At 32.9% G+C, this 23,201-nt stretch overlaps 1 protein-coding gene across 2 annotated transcripts in view; it reads right to left on the bottom strand.

Moving 5' to 3' along the window:
- LOC145276814 (uncharacterized) overlaps positions 1 to 23,201 on the bottom strand; it is a 124,090-nt gene that overhangs the window by 66,106 nt on the left and 34,783 nt on the right. For both annotated transcript variants that reach the window (XM_080128149.1, XM_080128156.1), the window contains exons 5-11: positions 22,153 to 22,518; positions 20,228 to 20,270; positions 20,003 to 20,052; positions 13,964 to 14,188; positions 9,032 to 9,358; positions 5,580 to 5,696; positions 2,142 to 2,218 (exon numbers count right to left, since the gene is read on the bottom strand). In XM_080128149.1, coding sequence (XP_079984275.1) covers positions 2,142 to 2,218; positions 5,580 to 5,696; positions 9,032 to 9,358; positions 13,964 to 14,188; positions 20,003 to 20,052; positions 20,228 to 20,270; positions 22,153 to 22,518 — 1,205 coding nt within the window. The remainder of the gene's footprint in view (positions 1 to 2,141; positions 2,219 to 5,579; positions 5,697 to 9,031; positions 9,359 to 13,963; positions 14,189 to 20,002; positions 20,053 to 20,227; positions 20,271 to 22,152; positions 22,519 to 23,201) is intronic.

Here is a 23,201-nt window from a genome sequence, read left to right as displayed (position 1 = left end):
GAACAAATGAACGGATAAACGATTTGAGGGCATTTTTGCCCTTATAATGCCTCCTAGGAGGATAACCAGAGTTATCCTGGAAAATCCATTCTGGCAAAAATTTACTTTCACAATGACTAATGTTTGCGCAAAATTTCAAAAGAATCCAAGCATGGTTATTGAGAATTGAGAAAAGTGTGAACAGACGAATGGGATTGAATTACTAGGTCCAATCCCTCCTCTGTCGGGTGGACTAAAAAACATTCATCTCTGGCACCAAAATACTAAATATATTTAACAATTAACTAATCCCTCCCATAATAAACTATTCTAAAAAAAAAAAATATATATATATATATATATATATATATATATATAAGAAACAAACGAGCCAAGCATGCAGGGTTCTCCTCTACCAGTGAAAAAATTACTTTCACCATGACTAATGTTTGTGCAAAATTTCAAAGAAGTCCAAGGCGTGCTTATTGAGAAAAGTGCAAACAAACAAATAGGAGTGAATTACTAGGTCCAATCCCTCCTTTGTTGAGGGACCGAAAAAACATTAATCTCTGGCACAAAAATACTAAATATATTTAACAATTAACTAAGCCTCCCATAATAAATTACCCTAAAAAAAATAAATAAATAAAATAACTAAATAAATAATAACAGTAACTATATATCACAAGCCTAGTGTAATAACCTCAGCAATAGCGATTTTAATATTAAAGGATTACTTTGATCTCAATAGTTCAAATCGAGTTGTCTCCTCCTAGCCTGGGTGCCCGGTGTTGCCCAGGTGTTTGGAGGTGTGTATTGAGCAAAAAAAAAAAAAAAAACTGGTACTAGGCAGGCAGGCAGGCTTAAACCCGTAGCATGAAGGAGGAAAAGAATGCGAAAAAAAAACGTGACGTCTTTGCCGTTATGTCCATTGCAAAACCAGAAGTGGCAAAGATTTAAATTAAGGCTAGCCAATCGAAAAGAGGGGGATGACTTTCGAAAATATCAGTGAAAAAGCGACCCCTCCTTGTAGAAAAGTGCCAAGTTGAAGGTGAAGAAATTAATGTTTTTAACCAATTTTTCGATATTTGTCGTCCAAAGGGTCGAGCTTCGAAAACGATAAGATCTCATGAAAATCGGTCACCTCTATTGAAAGTTTTAGGCAGACATACAAACATACATACATACATACATTTAAAAAGACAGATAAGATTTATATTATAGACTAGCGGGGGTGCCCGGCGTTGCCTGGGTGTAAAATAAAAAAAAAATTAGGTAGGGAGGTAAGCTTGAACCCGAAGCCTTGAGGCGAATAGTCTGACAATTTATCATGATGCTACATGGACGGAGAAGTGAGGAAGGGTGAAAATAAACGTTTGAAAAAGCAGGTGCTTAAACGAATGTGAACATGTGGTTTTCTAGGTCAAACATCACGCCAGAGAAAATGAAATCACAGCACGAATTTTGTAACATAAAAGTCACTGAAATAAAAGATAGACGCGACTTCCTTTCATAAATCCGAGATATTACAATCTAGGTTGGTTGGTTAGTTGGTTGTTTTTGTTTATGGCATATCAAGACTTTTTGGGTTATTTAATGCTGAATCCAAAGATTTTAAAGAAAAATTTTTTAATAGAATATATTTATTGTTTTCAAGTCGGTTTCTATTTAACCCATAGTTGGGACCCTAACCGGTACTACCACTCCGGGTAAAAGGTGGCTCTACACTCCCCAAAGTTCACAAACTGGGGCCTCACTAGGGAGCATATAAAAAGTTCTCAGAAACAGTAACCCTCCCAAGTGTGCCCACCCCCCAAAAAGCCTTTGGCGGACATACGAAAAAAATGCACACACAAACATATTTTCGCTTTTATATCATAGATGATTGTCAATCAAAACACGATGTCTCATAAATAATCATAAATTTTTATTTTTTTTTAATTTAAAAAACAAACAAAAAAACTTTATCAATTTACATGAATTTTTGGAATATGACATCTTCATTCTGTGACGAGTACATACATCATAGATTTTTCTGTATTTTATCTTTTAAATTTAGTGTGATTCTAAATAAACTTCAAAATTTTTGATTCGATCTGCATCAACAAGGATTTGATTCACTAAATGTGTGTATAAAAAGAGAAAAAAGAATCATGGTTTACCTGCTTTCCTCAAAATGATTTATAAAATCTCTTCTTTGAATTTGAGACAACATTCTAGACTCAGAAGAATCAGATTTCTGAAGAGAAAGAGAAATACAACAAATTAAAAAAAAAAAAAACGATTATCATTAAACGGTTTTGTTTTCCTTCTGGTTAATTATATGAACAGATTAAATTATAAGAGGGAGCAAGGAGTAGCTGTTATTATCGTCAAAAATAATGAGTTCAAGTGTTTGAAATAAATCCTTCCAAAATGTTTTTTCTCCTTGTCAAGAAATTTGAGTCAATTTACTTATTTTAAGTTATTTTCAAAGAGAAAAGGAAATACATGACCCGACCACACAGTGGAATTGCTAGTAGGTTGAGAAATAATAACCAGTTTGTGCACAAGAAGTGTAAAAAAGTTGAAGACGGATGAGAAGTCAAACATGGAGAAAGTACATGGATGATGAAGCTATTGATGCTGTTCAGAAGTTTTGTTACCTTTGCAATACTGTTATGAGCCTGGAGAAATCAGTGGTTTGGTGTGATCCACTGTGTAGAATCTACTACTCTACTGATTGGCAGTCCCTCCTTACAATGCTCAGCTCACAACACATGAATAAAAAAAAAAATAAAAGGATATGTCAACTGTGAGATTTACAGCGTTTGTGACACATATGGTTCAAGACCAGTTCTCCTCGCAAAGTATCCAAGTGAGGAACAAGAATGACATGAGTTGACTTGGATACACAGCATGTGGGTTTATATGCCATGGATTCATATTATAGCTCGGTTAATGATAGTCCTTTGAGCATTCGTCGAAAGTGCTAGCTAATGCATAGACTGATTCTTTGAAAATCTTTTTCATCATGAGTGGTCTTGTTTTTCCCACTAATTACTGTGCTATTCTGTCTCCCTTAAGTCACCCTCTCTTTTGTTATTATCTTTTCCTTCCTTTTTACTTTTGGGAGGGAAGAGAGAAAGCACAAGAAAAGGAAAAAGAGAGAGAAAGTAATGTGTGTGTGTGGGAGGGGGGGTCTCTGTCTGAATTGTTTCCGCTACCGCATTAGTTTGTGGGCAGATGTAGTGGGGTATCGACTAACTGATAACTCTAAAAGGAGGGGGGGGGTCATAATAAATAGAATGAATAAATTTGCAGCTATTAATCAAGCCTTTGCCCTCTCAAGTTTGGAAATATTCAATTTAAAAAAAGAATTCATTTATTTTAGTATTTTTTTTTTTTGCTTCTTATAACATTTATACACTCTTTCTTTTAAAAAAGTTGGTTTTGTTTTTGGATAAAGTCACAAAAAGTTGAAAAGATCCTCATTGGAAAAAGATTAGGAACCACTACTCTAAAGACCGCTATGAAACTAATGGATATACTCATGTACTATGAAATCTTATTGTGGCCATTTACGCACTCATATTGTTGAGAAAGGCATAAACTCATAATACTCTATTCACTATAGGTAAAATAACTTGTGCTAAATATGAAACACATATAATTTGCAATCAGTATTACATTTTAGCATCAAATAACCTAAGGGTGGATTTGCCATAACCAATAACGCAACCTCACAGAATATCAGTTGAATTCAACTGGAGCAGTTTACGATCTGAAAAGTTCTTTATTTCATATATATTTTTAAGAGGCGATGTATATGGAGTTGGTCCTTAGAAATGGTTGGAGCAGTTTACGATCTGAAAATTATTTTATTTTCTATATTATTTATAAGAGGTTCTCTCCTCTGATCTTGAGCACGTGGTACAATGGGGGAAGAGGTGGCTGGTTACTTTTAATGCATCTAAAACCAAACTCCTATCTTTACATCATCAATGCTCTGATCCCCATCTGGCATCAATTGAAATGAATGGCTCTCATCTTGGGGAGGCCTCATGTTTTGACAAGCTTCTGGGCTTGATCTTTACTCCTGATCTGAAATGGAACATGTACATCAAATCTGTTGCCAGGGTCACTGGAAAGATGGTGGGATCCTTCTACTGCTCCAGTAGATATCTCACTGCTGATGCAATTCTCTATCTATATAAAAGCCAAGTACGTCCAAGGATGGAGTACTGCTGCCATATCTGGGCAGGAGCTGCTAAAAACAGCCTATCCTGCCTTGACAGAGTACAAAATAGACTTCGTAGCCTAGTGGGGGGGTGCCCTTTTCTCTTCTCTGCAACCTTTCTCTCACAGAAGGGACGTTGCGAGCCTGTCGTTGTTTTATCATTATTTCCATGGGAAGTGCTCGTCTGAACTCCAATCTCTGGTCCTCCCCTCGCAAATCTTTCACGAAAAACACCCGTCTAGCTGAAACCACTGTCAGTAATTTTCCCCACCCTTTATCTGTGGCTAAATCAAAACATAGATTCCATGAACAAAGCTTCTTTCTAAGAAGTGCACGCCTGTTGAACTCTCTTCCGTTTGCCTGCTTCCCACCTAACTCCAACTTGGATCTATTCAAGTCCAACATAAACAAGTTTCTGATGACCCCCCCCCTTAAGTAAGATACTTTATCAGATCTCCATTACTAGCAATTACTACGATATTATCCCATTGATTACTGTACACGCAATAACCCTTATCCCCGAGTGGCCTCCGGGTCATGATAAGTGGTTGACTTCCTTGTAAAAAAATAAAATAAAATAAAATAAATAAGAGTAGGGTATGTAGAGTCAGTCCCAGAAATAGATGTACCAATTTACGATGTGAAAATTACTTTATTTCATATATTTTTTTAAGGAGTCAGTACAGGAAATGGCTGAAGCAGATAGCGATCTGAAAATTACTTTATTTCATATATATTTTTAAGATCTTTTCTTTTAAATTTCTCTCCATATTATTGTTAAAGCGAGTGGAGTGAATGCAATTTCCATTTATTCAAGAATGTCATTGTTTTGTTCTACTTGGAGTTGCCCCGAAGCAATAGATATGAGAATGCAGTATTATATTTGAAAAAAGGTAGCTCCAGTATCTTAATTACATTTTTTCAGCACAGCATAAACAAAAGAGAAGAATGAGTCAGGCGAAAGATACTAAAAGGTTTACGGATAAAGGTGATAAAAAGAGAAGAAGAAAATAGAGAAACAAAGATACACAAGAGATAGAAATTTTAATATAAAGATATTACACATAATGTCACTTCTATTTAAATTTATATGACCCTGAACAATGCCAGGTACCCTTGCTAGTAACTTATAAATCAAACTCGCAGAATATCAGTTGAAGGAGAAATTTTAAGGAAAAAATTCCATTACTTATTTTCCAGATATTTTTGCTATTTAAAACAAGAAAGAAAATTGGTAATTTTAATCATAAGAGTTACTTTGTCGAATTGGGTTGTATTTGTCATCTGCTGTATGTTTAGAATCATATCAATTTAGGATTAAATAAATAAATAAAAAAACAATGAATAAATAAAATGTAAAAAAAAAAAAATGATCACTAACTTGAACTGGAAGACGTTTGTCCATAAATTTGATTACCACTGAAGTATCACTGCAGAACGACATATCATCAGCCATTTGTTCCATGTATTCAAATTCAGCCAAGTCTGTTTTCTCTATCTGGGAAAAAAAAAAATCATTAGATCTATTTGAAATTCATGAAACTAACATTATTTTAATCTTTACAAATTAAATGAAATGTCTACTTGTCTATCAATCACTTTGAGCTTTACCTTTTCCACTTATTACTTTGTTTACCCCCACTTCTAAATATAATAAAAATTTAGAGGAAGGTGAAGAAATCCTTGGGGAATATCAGAACCAGAAGAATCAAGTTACATTAAACTTACAATGTCCTATGTTAAAAATAATTAAGTTTAATTACTTAATTATTTTTAACAAAAAAAGTGTTATAACCAAAAAGTATGGTGCTAAATCAATTGTAGTCTGAAGATTTTTTTTAAATATTACGTGAACATCAGAATATTCTAATTTTGAATTATTTAGATGAGATGTGAATGCTTTTGTTATGTTGATTAATCAGACTATTATTCTCATCTTGGGTGTTATTAACCTGCGACCTTCTTTGGGTGTTGAGAACATGCTTCTTTTCCTACTAAAGAAATACTGCATTACAAAAATTCAAACCGTGGATCAAAAAGAAGGTTCAATCATCAGGGTTCACTAAGATATTTGTTAAAAGTTTTTCTACGGCTCAATTTTTCGGGATATCTATACTAATTGTTAATATTAGTGAAAAAAAAATGTTATTTTTTTGTTGTTATTAAAAACACGATGTAAGGGGGACAACTCTAAGAAAAAAAGAGTTTTTGTTATTGTGAAGTTACCTCCCTTGTAATGAGCCTATACTGTTTTCTTTTTTCGTGATTTTGTAATTAGAGACGTCAACAACAAATATCTTAGTGAGCCCTGATGATTGAACCTTCTTTATAGTCTACGGACCCACCCTCAAGCAAACGGTTCGAATTCTTGTAATGCCGAGCCAACCCTCTTTTTCCTTAGTAGGAAAAGAAGCATGTTCTTAACATTCGAAGAAGGTCGCAGAATAATTGCGACCGAAACTTTGTGCCAAGATGATAATAATAGTCCGATTAATCAACATAACACAAGCAATCAGAATATTCTGTTCTTGAAAACGTTTTTATATTGGGACTGCACAGGCATCTTTTGCAAGATCAGAGTGCTCCTCTGGAGTGCTGACTTCTCACTGCTATGTCAAATTTCTTGCGGTGATAGAGAAATAAATACTAACTCTAATTTTCATTCAAGCTTTTTACTTAAGACTAACTGGACGCCCATCATTGCCCAGTATTACAATACACTTGAACATGATATTTTGATTTATGCAGATTGTGTGTGTATTATTTTCGAATCAATCATATATAGACTATTTCCACAGCAAGACAACCTTGCAGCTCATAAGAGCGATAAAAGCCAACAAACCGGAAGTCCAAGACTCGAGTTTCGCCCTCATTTGGGCTCATCAGTTAGACACATCCAAACTCAGGAATCAAAATCTGAGTCTCCTGCATGCGAGGCAATCACTCTACCAACTGAGCAAACGCAACGCACACAAGAAAGTCTTATTAACTATCATAGATCAAGTAAACTGCAACAAAATCCAAAAGTGGAATAAACCTGCTTTCGTCTCGAACAAGGGATGTGATCAGAGTACTTGCCTCGCATGTAAGAGACTTGGGTTTCAAATCCTGAGTTCGGATGTGTCTAACTGATGAGCCCAAATGAGGGCGAAACTCTAGTCTTGGAATTCCAGTTTGTTGGCTTTCATGGATCTTGTGAACTGCGACGTTGTCTGGCTGTGGAAATAATTATATATTCTCTCACATATTCTGAAAATTATATATTTCATATTACGATGAATACTTTGTCCGATGGATTTGGATAAATTCACAAAAAAATTTTTTTTAAATAATAATGATAATGTTGTTCATCAAATTCCGTCTGTGTTTGTTTACAATACCACGTCAGCTGATAGTTGGACTTGACGATCTTAAAAATAGTCTTTCTTCTCTTAGAAAAAAATGAATTTTTACAGAGGAATATTTTAGGTGACACTGGTGTAACCTAAAATATTCCCTGGTAAAAATCCTTTTTATCTATGAGAGGAGTCTATTTGTAAGATCGGATGTTTTCAATTTTCAATACTTGTCGAATGAATTTCTGTACAAAACATATCTAAGAACACTGCCAGAAATATAAATTACCTTAATGTGAAATTTGCAAAAGATAAGCTCAGCTGCTTTGGAATCTATAGTACATATGTACTTTAGTTTGTATGTTAGCACCTTCTGCATATATTTTGGTTATAGTCAACTAACATACTTACTAATTTCTGGCCTAGTGCTACCGGAAGCGGTAACAAGGCAAATCAATTTCTTCACTTTTATTGTTCTTCAGTATTTCTATTGTGAAGTGATTTATTGAAATAAAATATAAGAAAAGGATATTATTGGGGGAAAAAAAGAGTAGAAAAGGTGTATTCAATAATTCTTTCAAAAAAAAAAAAAAAAAAAAAAACTAATTTAATTAATTCTTAATCAAAATAAGATCCAAAAAACTTGATTATTAAATTTTGATCCAAAAAACAATGATTATTAAATAAAAAAAAAAATGATGAGAAAAACATAATAAAAAAAAAAGAGGGAGATATAGGCATGAGAGAAAAAAAAGCTAAGGAAATGATTTGCCTTGTCACCGTTTCCAGTAGCAGACATAGTGGAAGTTAGGAAGTATGTTAGCAAACTATTACTCACATTTTAATAAATAAGATTGTCCATTCGCAAAAGATGAAATGCAAAAAGTTATTGTGGTTGGTTGATTCTTTTGCATTATGGCATATCAACCTTTTTTGGTTATTTAATGCTAAATTCTTTTTTCTTAAATCAAGTTATCAAGTTATGTAAGGTATTTTGATTCATTTATTGAATCAAGTTAGTTTTATTTTTATTTGTTAGATAATGTCAGATTTTTTTTTTTTGTTAAGACAAGGTCAAGTTAGATTAGATTAGAGTTATATTTTATTGTATAGGTTTACTTGCAAAAAAAAAAAAAAAATTATGGTGGACTATCTGGTGTTGAGGAGTGTCCAAAATTTAGTCTTCACTCATGCCAATCTATCTAATTCTCTGCCTATATTCATAGGGAACAGCTCTGTGTAAAAATTTCATGAGAAAGTGACTAAAAGAGTAGGAAAAAAAAAGAATTGCAATTTTTTTAGGTACATTCATAAAACTATTGTTTGCATCCGGAGGGCGCATCTATTCTAAATTAATAACAAAATGAATTACCAAAATAGATCATGTTTTTAATTCTCCCTTGATTTTAATTTCATTCTAAGAATGTAAAATAATTTCCATCTACCCGTAAGCATAATAACAGACTCCACCCCCAACCGAAAAGACAAAAGCACTCACCTCTATACTGTCAGTAGGACTGTTCCTTTCAGCTTTCTTGGAATCTGGATCGCTTAGTTCTCCATTTTCAACTGGTTCTCCATCATAGATTGCCCTTAGGATCTTCTCCACTTCCTTTGAACTGGTTGGAACGGCATTGGAAACAGATGAGAAACTGGTAGCATATTGGTCACTTTGTAAAGAGGATGAGGAGGTTAAAGGCACAGATTTGCGTGGGTCTTCACTGGGGACAGGGGTCACAGAAGGCACAGGTTTAAGAGATCCTCCCAATTTCAACTTTTGACGACTGCTCGGATATTTTGGTGGTTTCACACTCAATTTCACAGCCTAGGAAAATATAATGCATACCATTTTCAATCTCATTTCTTCAAACGTTTATCTTTTATTTAAATTAGTATCAGATATAATGTTATCTATATACATAGCATACTTATATACTATATAGGAGATTTCTTTCTGAATTCATTTCAAATGGTAAAGTAGGGAGTGGGTTGTCTGACTTGCCATTTGCTTTCCCCCTTCCTCTAAACATTTCAAATAGTTTCATTTAGCAGGTTTCTTTTTACTTGCTAACTTTTGCTTGATTAGGTGGATATTTATATAGATATGAATAAGTACACATTGGTCTTTATTATAGAATAGTGGATTTCTGACATGAGGTGTTATTTATATTACTACATGCTTATAACTATTACCCTCACCATACTGTTGAATATCCACTTTCTGCATAGAGAATGAAATAATACCATAAACTTAGTAGTAACGCTTTATGACCGGGATGAACTAATTCATTCAGTTGTAAATAAATGAATTTAACGGTATAAATAAAGTGAGAATTGATTCAAACACGCCTTGTACATTAGCTCAGTATTTTTTTTATTGAAATATACGTTTTTCAGCGCTTCTACACTATTGGGACGAAATTTCAGAAATCGTAATACTGAATTTCACATGAAAACAATGATATTTACATATTCCTTGTATTTTTAAGATGATTGTATTAAAAAATTACGAAAATCGATAAGGTAGAAAATTATTTATTAACGGAAATAAAAAATAGAATTTGATGAAAATGATCGTAAACACAGAAGAATTTAAAAGGGAGGTAATTTTCCATTTTGATTTAAACAAGATGGCTGCAGTTTTTCACCTGCTAACACAATTAAAGTTTGTTTTATATTTATATAATTCAGTAATATTCAGGTAATTTCGATCGCATAATTTGGAAGCTACCATTGTAACTTATTAGAATTGATAAAAAAAAAATTAATTGAAACTATTGTTTTTTATCTGAAAACTCCATTTATCGACTACAAAATCTTGACCCAATTCTGTAGAAGTGCCCTTTTTTCCAGTTTACAGACAATCATATGATCATTACCCTTTAAAACTAACTAAAATTAAAAATAAATATTTTTTTAATTATCTACATCATAATTCAGGTCATAAAGGGTGATATTGACAATAAATTTTTTGGCATACCAATAAAACAAAAAAAAAAGAGTTTTAAATATTTTGAGTATAAAATAGCATGTATATAAAATTACAACTAAAATCAACAAAAACCATTTCACTCCTTAGATTTGTATTTGTAGCAGATTCGGACCCTGCAAATTGAAAGGGTCGGTTATCTTAGCTAGTTTGGACACAGTTTTGATATTTGAATAAAATAAATAAAGGCAGGTAAATATTTCACAGATAATGGTAAATATTTACAATAAATAAAAGGAAGAATGGAAAATAGTTCGAAAAAATAATAAGTTAAAACTGAATTTATGACAAGCATATTTAGGATGTTTTTCATTGGCAGAGGGTTGACCTTTTGGCAAGTGTAATGAATGACGCAATTACATTGTTGGAGTGGGTTAACATTAAGAACAAAGAAATAGTCATTCTTTAGAACAAGAATTACATTAGCTGAAAGAGAGTTTTGCCAGTTACTGCTCGCGAGAAGTCGATACTTTAGTTCCTGGGAGCTTTTAGGATACTGCATTGAAGATGCAAGAGAATCTAACTAAAATTTTTTTACTCCAAAATAGCCACGGAACAGTGAAGTCTGAAAATAAAAGCTACAGTAAAGACAAAGAAGTTGTCTTTACTGTTAATATTCCATGGAAGTCTTTCTTTCAGCTTCCACAAGTACCAAATCGCCAGCGATCGAAAAGAACCATGGAACTGTACGAGTTATGCCCCCTTTGTCTCTGTGCCACGCAGACAAAGATATGTTCTATACATACATTTATTGAACTGTTAAAACGTGTAAAAAGCCTACATGCATTCCCACATCTGCACAATGTGAAAACACTGTATTTTATACACACATTTCTGCAGAGACACGATTTATATCTTATGTATACACAACACTAGATGATACGACCCGTGTAACAACACACATGAATTATTTATTCTGTACATACGTTTAAAGCAGGGTTTCCCAACCTTTTTCAGCAAATGCTCCCACCCCTACTACCCCCCCTCTCATACATGAATCCTTACATAATAATGTTAGTAGTAGTGGTACATTATTAAAGTGAAAATAAATGATTGACTATTCATACAGTTTATTCAACAAAATTCTACACTGTCGATTGAATGGGAACAGTAACGACTATAAATCAAGTGGGTCAATTATCATTGCTAATACAATGATTAATGAAATAAAAATCAGAATAATAATCACAGGAATCACCGATCAATGTGCAAATTGTTGTTGCTGATCGGCAACAAGTTTTGGAATATTTGGTAACATATTTGATAGAAAAAGTCTTGGATCACCACGTTAAACTACATCCATTCAGTTTCTATACCCAAAACCATTCGTTGAGAAAGACTTTTTTTTCTTTTTTTTTTTTTTTATTCCTGTTCACCCTGTACAAAGCATATCACCACTTGGACGTAAGGGGCTACTATTTGGGGTCATGTCTAGGAAAGATTAACAAGATATTTGTTTATGCTATATTTAAACTTCTGTACAGCCAGGGAAGCAGGCAGCAGGAAGGGAATTCCAAAGTCTAGCTGTTCGAGAATGTTGAATCAGAAATCAATCAGATTCAGAAAACACTTGAAAGGCTTTGTCAACATTACACGGTTTGATTTTAGTGGTTTGATTTTTCTGATTAAAAACAAGTGTAACGACTATAAATCAAGTGGGTCAATTGTCATAGCATTGCTAATACAATAATCAATAAAATAAAAATCAGAACAATAATCACAGGAATCATCGATCAATGTGAAGATTGTTGCTGATGACCAGCAACAAGTTAAGAAACACCTAGTAATGTTACGAGAAGCTCTCAATCTTTCACCGCCTCTTTCAAAGAATCTCAAGGACCCCCTACACAATAAATTTGGTCACCGCCCACTTGAAATCTTTTAACGCCCCGCTGGTGGGCGATAAAGACCACATTGGGAAAACCTGGTTTAAAGAGATCAGTAGCGCTTCATATACATCCATCTGCTATATAACCTGTGTCATTGCTTGATTTATAAAGGATTGATACTCCCATTATGTAACATTTTTACAATACAATTAAAAATATTTCAAGAATAAGTTTTCATTGAAATTGCTTTGCTTTGTTTTCGACTCCTCACAAATTACAACCTTCTTTATGGTTAGTTTAAAATGTTGCCTTTGAGAAAACCGTATCTCCAACGAAAACTTATGAAAAAAAAAAAAGATTTTGTTTATTTCTTCTACACTAAAACAACATCCTACAACAGCATTGACACAATAAAATCCTTTGAACTCCACACCATTATAACTCTTTTGATAGAAAATAACACATTCAAAGAGGTAAATCTTCATTTTATCATGCTTCTCGACAGTTCATATAAAATAGCTATCAAATGAAATTTAATTTAGTAATTTTTAAACTATTACAATTCTGTGTAAATATATTTTTTAAATTCATTTTTAAACAAAACTTTACCTACGTGATATAGGTAAAACAGGTAAAATTGTAATTGAAATTTAAGTCTTTATCGCTTGTATATTTTTGCTTTAAATGTTGATATTTTTTAAATAATGCATTTTTAAGAAATATCTTTACTCCACTTGGATATGTTGCTGATTTTAGAGTCCTTTTGGTCATTTATTCTGAGTTGGATAACTTATTTGTAGATGTTAAATATTCATCTATAAGACATTTCTGAATTTTGAGATGAGGATTAGATATTCGTATTGTTTGGATTCATCAGACTACTGTTCTCATCTTGAGTGTGAGTTCGACAGAAACATCCCAAAGTTCAACAAGATACACCTGAAGAAGATTGTGAAAATCACTCAAGATGAGAACAGTAGTCTGATGAATCCAAATAACATGAATATCCATCTATAAGTTACCAGATATAGCACCTGGCCAGAAAAATAACAATTATTGGAGTGATGCAGAGATACCTGTAAGGACACCTGCAGATGCACTGGACAAAATACATCCATTTGCTAAATAAATAATACATGACTGGAAGCCATGTTCCACAAAGGACATAGCTGCATTGAGTGTTTAGACAAAATCTCAGAATGGGAGTGGCAGTTGAGGATGTGTGGATATCCAAAACTGTTATATTAACTGCAAGTGGCATTGACAAGAAGTGGCGGACTAGCAAATTCTAAAACTCAACTTTTGTTAACTCCTGTACACTCTCCACCACTTACCATATGTATTCATTCACATCGGGCCAAGATCAAAGTGTAGTATCTTGTGTTCCTTTTCTCTATGTTAAAAAAACAACCCTGATGTCTAACTCTTTCCCGAGGGAAGGCATAGCAAATAGGAACTATGACATCATTATACAAATGCATTTGTCATTCTTTTACACATAGCAGAAATATACAAAACAGTGAAGAAAATGTAAAAAAAAAATCTTTTTATGCTTTCCAAAATTCAACTTGCGGAAAACCATAAAAAGTGAGAAAAACTGAAAATCACTGACTTTGTTTGTTTTTTTAGTTGACAGAATCGGTTGTGATAGTGGTCTTCGATTAGCTTCTTTTGGAGGAACGGTTGCTGGTGGAACACTTGACACCGATCTTGGACCTTTCTTCATTCTCTGGATGGATTTCTCGTCAGGTGGAGGGTGGAAACGAGCAATGCCTTCACCACGACGAAGAAAGGGACGTTTGACAACAACATTTGTGGATGAATTTGATTGATTTTCCTGAAAAAAAAAAAAAAAAAAAAAAATTCAACATCAATCCAAAATTGATCAATATTCTTTATAGAGGTGGTGCATATACAGTATTACATTTGGTAAATAGTATATATTAGATTTATATGTCATCAACACCCTAGATAGAGCAGGTTTGTGTAAAAAAAGTTAAAGTAGACATTCAAACAAATTTTAACATCTTTTATAGATTTAAAAAAATTTCCATAAAATTGCCTTGAAAAAAATAGAAAAAAAGTGATAGGAGGTGGTTTTAAATATGCACTTCAGACAGTCAGTTTTCTATTATAATGTCTGTCTGACCTGAATGCAAAAAATTTATCAAACAAAATAGATCACTTTGTTTTATGACATAGCGGTCCGTTTGTTATGTAATGTCAAAAAACAGTACCTATTATATAGAATAGTTGAGAAGAAAGAATATCAGTGAACTTTATAGAAGCAATTGAATTTGAAATTAATTTCCCAATTCCATGGAACACCATCGATAACTATGAGAAACTGTAAAACAATAACGCTGTTTCCATTGACCAAGATATACATGCAATTGGGGAGAGTTTGTGCATTTTAAATTCCCTAGAAATGTCCTCCTTTGGAGAAAGTTGTCAGAATACACCCAGCATTAATGCCATACAGGTACACCACTAATAAAACCTCTATAAGATAAGTGAAGCATGCATGGTCCCCCATGAGTGCACAGTGAACGAGGCATAAAAAAATGACTATATTCAGCATTTCCCCCCCCTCCGCCTCCATTTAGCCCTAAAAGTCCCCAGGGGACATCAAATCCTGGTGAAAATGAACAAACGGTGCAGTTTTAGGCCTTAACATATGTAAATTTGCAAACAAAAACGTAAAAACTACAAAACAATAACATTGTTTCCACTGACCAAGATATACATACAATTGAGGTGCGTTTGTGAATTTTACATTCCCTAGAAATGTCCTCCTTTGGAGAAAGTTGTCAGAATACACCCAGCATTAATGTCATACAGGAACAGGTACACAACTCATAAAACCTCTATAAGAAAATATACAATGGTAATCTGTAATATTGGCTTTTAAAGGTCTACTCTACAAGATTTCCAGCTACACTATAGCTGGAAATGTCTTCTCAATTATTAAATCATTTCTCTCTGATAGTTTCATAATAGTGGTTGATGGGCAGAAATCAGACTCTCACAGTATTAATGCTGGAGTCCCTCGGAGGTCCATCCTGGGCCCAACTCTCTGATCTACATCAATGATCTCCCAAATCACATCCTAAAATCATTTGTAAACATTTATGCTGATGACACTACCATCTATGGCAACACTTTAAAGGCAGTAAATGACCAAGTTCTCTCTGATTCTCTCTCCTCTGATCTTGAACACATGGTACAATGAGGAAAGAGATGGCTGGTTAATTTTAATGTATCTATAACCAAGCTCCTATCTTTACATCATCAATGCTCTGATCCTCAATTGAAATGAATGGCTCTCATCTTGGGGAGGCTCCATGCTTGGACAAACTTCTGGGTCTGACCTTTACTCCTGACCTGAAATGGAACATGTATATCAAATCCGTTGTGAAGGTTTCTGGAAAAATGGTGAAATCATTCTACCGCTTCAGGAGATATCTCACTGCTGGTGCAATTCTCTATCTGTATAAGAGCCAAGTACGTCCAACGATAGAGTACTGTTGCCACATCTGGGCAGGAGCTGCTAGAAGCACATTCTCCTGCCTTGACAGAGTTCAAAATAGACTTTGTAGCATAGTAGGGGGATCCCCTTTTCTCTTTCCTGCAACCTCTTTCTCACAGAAGAGACGTTGAGAACCTGTCTCTGCTTTATTGTTATTTTCTTGGCAAGTGCTCGTCTGAGCTCCAATCTATGGTCTCCCCCCCCCCCGCCCTAGCCTGATTTTCACGAAAAACACTCGTCTAGCTGAAACTACTTCAATAATTTTCTCCACTCTTTATCTGTACCTAAACCGAAATGAACAAAGCTTCTTTCTTAGAACTGCCACCTGTGGAACTCCTCCGTTTTCCTATTTTCAAATTGGCTACAATATAGTAGTCTTCAAGTCCAACATAAACAAGTTCTTCATGAGCCATCCCCTTAAGTAATTCAATTTATCAAATTTTCACTATTAACGATTACTACAACATTTTCCATTGACTACTGTACACTCATTGATCCTCGAGTGGCCTCTGGGTCTTGATAAGTGGTGACTCCTTTGTAAAAAAATAAATAAATAAATAAATAATCCAACACTATCAAAGTAGTTTACCAAGACAAGATCATCTTCCAAGGAAAATGTGACAAAATAGTATGATCCACCAATTTCTAAGATTATTGTATTACATTTGGTAAGTGATATACATAAAATCTCTTTGGACTATTGCCATTATTAACATAATTTCTCTTCATATTATTGTGAAAAGGTGTGGGACAGAACCTAGGAATTGACTGGTACTATTTGTTCTACTTGGATTTTTCCAGGTACAATCATATTTTGTAAATGGCATTAGTTAATTCAAATGGCTGAATATCCTAGGTAGAACAGCTACATTCAGCAGGTGCATGTAAGAATACATTATTGTACTTAGTCAGTGGTATATGATGAATCAAAATTGATCAATATTTTTTATAGAGGTGGTGCATATACATTTGGTAAATAGTATATATTAGATTTTATATGTGATCAACACCCTAGATAGAGCAGGTTTGTGTAAAAAAAAAAGTTAAAGTAGACATTCAAACGAATTTGAACGTATTTTATAGATTTAAAAAAATTTCCATAAAATTGCCTTGAAAGCAATAGAAAAAAAATAGAAAAAAGTGATAGGAGCTGGTTTTAAGTATGCGCTTCAGGCAGTCAGTTTTCTATTATAATGTCTGTCTGACCTTCACCCTCCCACACTATGACCAATAGTTATGAGAGGGTCCAAGAAGGAAAAAGGAGTCCATGGGTAAAAAAGGTTGAGGGCCACTGATCTAATAAAACCAGAAAACAGCCAATTGGTACAGAGTTGAAGCATCAAGTGTTATGAGGAAGTGGCTGTGGTGAGGCAATTTGTGTCAGATGCACATGAAAAATTTTAAATGGCTTAAAATATTTCAATATTGGTATCTATAGAAAGAGCTTGATAAGATAAGAAAGAATCTTTTTAAATTTTTTAAATCCAATTAAAATCAAGGAAGTTATGACTATTTTTATGCCTTGTGCATTTGAATATTTTCCCCTCTTTAAGACCATATGCAATTTGTCACATTTTTTACACTACTTTTTCAGTAAAAATGCTATATCTTTGTTAAAACACAAGACTAAGCAATGAAATTTACCATAAGTGTATTTTGCGCAAGGAATCTGAATATGCTACTGAAAATATCGAGAAATGAATGGTTTCCAAATAATCTGCAGTAAATTCACATAAATATGCTGCGATGGCTTAAAAATGCCATGTATTCATTAAAAGAAAAGAAGTTAGAAAACAAAGTTGAATTGTAATGCATTTTATGTGCCAAAAACTGAAATCGAAATCTAGGATTGGTTAAAAATTAATATATTGCAATATTTCTTTGGTATTATTGTAGATTAATACCTTCTGTTACCCCTGACCATCTCTCCAAAATATGTGATTCTGCCTTTATAGACAATTGCATGTGAACAACTTGAAAAACTTTAATAAAAGATGAACAAAAATTATTTTAGAATTTAATGTAAAATGATTTCCCATTTTGAATCATTCAGTTACCCACCCCCTTTTCCTATGATAGATAAATCCTGGGTGTTTTTTAGTTTTGTTTTGTTTTTCTAAAAGGCAATTATGCATGGTTTTATGAGGGTCTTTGTGCAATTATGAGAAGGTAGGGAGGTTGCCACTCTGACTTTGGGTTAATGATAGGGCTAAGGAAAATTACGTGTGAACATCCTGAAGACTTGATAGAAACAAAACAAAAACAATTTTAGAATTTAGAGTGGGGGTTGGTTTCACATAAATGTAAAATAATTCACCATTTCAAGACGATTCTAGCGTTTTAGGGCAGTTGACCAATTTATTTTTTTTTATGGGAGATTAATCATGTGCACTTTTCTTTAAATGTTCTTTATGCTTTTTTTTATGCTTATATGAGCTCACAGAGGAAGTTTGTTTAGAGGGGAGCTCTGCCACTTGTACTCAGTGTTATTGTTAAGACTAAAGGTTTTAGGAGGAGGTTTACCACTCATACCTAGGATTAGACATAGAATTAAGCGAGTTTTTTTTTGTTTTTTTTTTATGAGGGTGTTTGATACTCATTGTGAAACTTTACAAGAATTATGACAAACAGACAAAATAAATGTTATTTAAAAAAGTGACGTCCCTCTAACAGAAAACATGATGCTTGGAAAAATATCAAGTATTTTTGCCTCACCTATTTAAATATAAAATAAGAAACAAGTTTTTGCTAAAGCTGACAAATTGTTAAAAATTTTGAATTAATGTTATTTTGATTTTTAATTACATTTCATGTCTTTTTCTACAGTTTTTATTTTTTAACTGAGCACCTCCTACAAATATTTAAATATTGATTATTGTTTTTTATTTTATTTTAATAATCGGGTAGATTAGTTTCCATTTGATAATAATTCACTGAAAACATTTTTTAAAGGACGAACATTAAAAGTGTGACCGTTCGTACACGTGAACCAAAACAATCGTATTTCACATCTTCGCTTGTTCAAATATTTTAAAATTTAATACTACTCAATTTTTAAAAATATTTGTATGGTTGATAACAAAATAGCTCTAACTAAACATGTAAGAAATTTTTTTTATAACCAGATTTTCAATTAAAAAAAAAAAAAAATCGATCTGGAATAAAAATGAACAACAAAAACAAAACGTCTGTTTACGCCATGCTATCGCTGCTGCTGCTCCTACAGAAGTCTTGATTCAAATTCATAAAGATTTTTTCGGATATTATGTTTTTAAATTGCTACGTACCACTAAAGAAAACACTGTCCAATCATCTTTTTAACGAATAAACATAGTAAAAAGATTGTTTTATTTAATAGTAAGTGTACAAAGAAAAGTTTTTTCAAAATTTTCCATACACGTCATTTTGAAATCATCTTTTAACACAACAAAAAAACGAGTGGCCAAATGAATTTCGGACACTCAAAATTATTAAAAATGATATCTCTTTTAGCTAATTTCCAAATTTCATTAAAAAATTCTTAACAGAAACACAGTACGAGTGTTTACAAATCGGAGGGCGGGGGGGTCGTTACAAAATCTTACCAAAAATGCTGTTTTATGATCACATTTTTATCACTTTATTTGCTTAAAACTCTAAAAATATATAATGTACATTATTATTTACTAATTTATTTGAAAGTGTATTCATTTCCGAACAAAACGGTGGAATTTTGAAGACTTAAAGTGCTTTGGTTTTTAAAATATGACTATTTTAGCAGAAGCCCCTTGAAATCTATGATTATCCAAAGCGTTTTAATGGCCATGTGTATTGCTAGTGTAAGGATTTTGTTGGATATTTTGTATCACTCTAATATACTTGGAAAAGATATGAATCGCTTTTCTCTCAAGTAATCTTGCTAGAGCAACTCTAACATCAACTACTGGTAATGACACCATGCAACGCTTCCCACCCCCTCCAATAAGATACAATAAATTTGCATCTTAAACTGTTGCTGATTTAGCATGATTAGCAATAAAATCTTGAGGGAAAATAGTGTCATTCAGATTGCACAAAATTGATAATAAAATAAAAAAAATAAAATTTAAAAATAGTTGAAACAATTAAAAAGAAATTAAAAACCTTTTCCTCTTTTAGTTGTTCTTCAACCAATTCTTCAAATGTCTTCTTTCCTAAATGAAAAAAAAAAAAAAAAAAAAAAAAAAAAATGGAGACAATTTTTATTACAAGGCAAAACAAAAAAGCAAAATATTTTAATTCATATTAAAGACAGATATTTAGCAATAAAAATGTAAAATCGATTTAAAAAAAAAAAAAAAAAAAGGGAAAGATAAAGAAAATACATACGTCCCAGCTTGGAAGATATAGGTCGTTCATCCAAGGGGTTAGACTGCAGCAAAAAATAATAGTTAGTTATGGTATAAGCATATCTACCTATTTCAAGAATAAATGAACTTACCCAGGCACAATAAATTAAATACAGTTACAACTAAATGTTTTGGCAGTTATGGCCTTAGAATAATGATGCATATTTTTGTTAATTATACGACTGTGTTTATCTTGATTATTAGAGGTTCACAAGGCCATAACATAGTTTTATCATAATAAAAACAAACTCAATATTTTTTAAAAAATCCTTAAAAGAATAGAATATCAAACTGGGGCCCTAAGTTCAAAATAATGTTAGAACGTTGTTCATTTTTACTACAATTAGATTTCGGCAATAAAAATAGGTCATGGTTTTATTTGTTATTTTAACATCACACCATTTTTCATAGAATTTGAGAAGCTGCGACCTGATTTTTTTTTTTTTTTTTTTAATCATGTTCCAATCTCAATACCAAGTTTGTATTTGCTAATTTAAATGAAGATGTTTTTATTTTTTGTTGTATTTTGTATAAGCACATAACTGTAATTGAGTTAACAAAAATCAACATGCATACTGTCTGCCAGAATTCAAATATGAGCTCAGTGGTGTGAGAGATTAAAAAAATGAATGTTTAAAATGCAAACTTAGCTATTCTAGAAAGCATATAAGAGATACAAACAAAAGATAAGTAACAATCTTACATCCAATGACAGATATAATTATCTTGTATCTAGACTGGTACAAACAAAAATGAGATCTTTCATTTACAGTTTTTTTTTAAATATTTTTATCTTTTTTTGTGCATATTTTATTTTCTTAATCATTTTTGTTTACATTTTTTAATCATTTTTGTGCATATTTTATTTTCTTAATCATTTTTGTTTACATTTTTAAATCATTTTTGTTTACATTTTTTAATCATTTTTGTGCATATTTTTTAATCATTTTTATGAATATTTTTTAATAATCTTTGTGAATATTTTTTAATCATTTTTGTTTACATTTTTTAATCATTTTGTTTACATTTTGTAATCATTTTTGTTTATATTTTTTAATCATTTTTGTTTATATTTTTTAATCATCTTTGTGCATATTTCATTTTCTTAGTCATTTTTGTTTACATTTTGTAATCATTTTTGTTTATATTTTCTTAATCTTTTTGTGCATATTTTATTTTCTTAATCATTTTTGTGGATTTTTTTTTTTTAAATCTTTTTGATCATATTTTTAATCATTTAGCAAGAAGTGACATTTGTAATCAGCATGGACTGCCTGCTCAGCATGTTGTGTTTGAGTTCAAGTTATTGGATCAGTTTCACTAATATCCTTCGGAAAAGTATGGATCATATCCCCCTTCCACTAAATATGGTTAAAATATTGTAAATTAATAGATAAGACTAGACCCTGAAACGTTGGTAGTGCAAGAAGTCAAGAAGGAAATATCTGAAATAATACCAAGGTGGATGATCCAGTTTAATTCTAACATCATTCACAGCTAATGTAGGAAATTGTGGTACTTTATAATGAAAAAGGAGGACAAAATCTTCTGAGGACATGATAAAAGGTGGGTGGCAATGGTCAACCTCTTTTCCAGCAGCCTCATGCTGACATGCATCAGGAGTTCACATGCAGTCTCTTATGCCTCATTTGTACAAATTTAAAAAACTGACAGTTTTGGATTTCAACTCAGTCTCTAAAAAATTTCTGACCAAGGTTTTAATAAAGACTTGAACTGCTAATTTTTTTTTGTCAGATTTGCAACAATGCTGAGTTGAGGCCACAAAGGTGATTCAATAAAAGATGGCAACAACACGTAGAGAGAGAGTTCAGGCAATACAATAGAACAATATAAAAATAATGTATCACAAAACAAATACATCAGAACAATTCAATTTTGTCTCACCTTGGAAAAATGAGTATTTTCTGATGCCGATGATGTCAGCTGTTGTTTCTCTGTGACATCACCATCAGGGGAAGCATTTCTGTTGGACCGAGAAAATTTAACCTTGGTACCTGAGCCCTTTGACTGACCCATTCGTCTTGGAGACAATGCTCCTTGGCCATTAAAACGGTTCAATTCTTTACCCTCAACATAAGCTGATTCTGCGTCTGACTCAGATAAATAGTCATCCTCCAAACGACTGATGCCATCAAGGTCAGGATAGGGAGACAGATGTGATGGATCTTTAGGATCATCACCTTCAAGACTTGATAAATCATCATCTTCCTGAAGTTGGTAAAAGACTGTTTGTTGTGAATCATTAGGAATCTGGAAGAGACAAAGAGAAAGAGATTTCAGTTAAACTTTTTTTTTTTTTTTTTTGCTCTGTTGTGTTCCACTTTTCTTTTTCTTTTTTTAATTCTATTATCACCCCAAACAAGGCACAGTGCCACTTTGATGTAGGGGGCTACTATTGGGAGCATAAGTTGCAGGGATACTATGTAGGGAGTCGAGCAGCAAGATGTCCGTTCACATTACACTAGAACTTCTGCATAGTACAGTTAGGAAAGCAGAAACCCGGAAAGGAGTTCCATAGTCTAGCAATTCTGGGGAAGAAACTATTAAAGTAGAAGGCTTTCTTACATATAGGGATCTCTATTGTGTAGAGGTGGGATTTTGCTGCTTGTCGGGTTTGTCGGGGGTATTTACATCAAAAGGGTACAAGCATTCACCATTAAAATACTTGTAGAGGGATGCAACGTTTTGTCGATGGGGCAGAGATTGAAGCTTTGGTGACAGTTTAGGACCTATCAGTTTAGTGACTCTCTTTTAAATCTTGTCTAGGAGTGAGAGACTAGTAGCAGATGCACCAACCCAAATGTGACAATAATACTCCATACATGGGCGAATGGTGGCCTTGTAGAGATACAGGATATTTTTAAGCATGAGTAGCTTTCTAGCACATTAGAGAGAGCCCACCTTCTTCGCAGTGGCCTTGGCAATGTTCTCAA

This window comes from Euprymna scolopes, chromosome 1 (assembly GCF_053919585.1).
Source record: "Euprymna scolopes isolate OS-2025 chromosome 1, ASM5391958v1, whole genome shotgun sequence".
Classification (NCBI taxonomy): domain Eukaryota; kingdom Metazoa; phylum Mollusca; class Cephalopoda; order Sepiida; family Sepiolidae; genus Euprymna; species Euprymna scolopes.
Note: the sequence above shows the minus strand (reverse complement) of the source record. Positions and strands in the feature narration are given on the sequence as shown.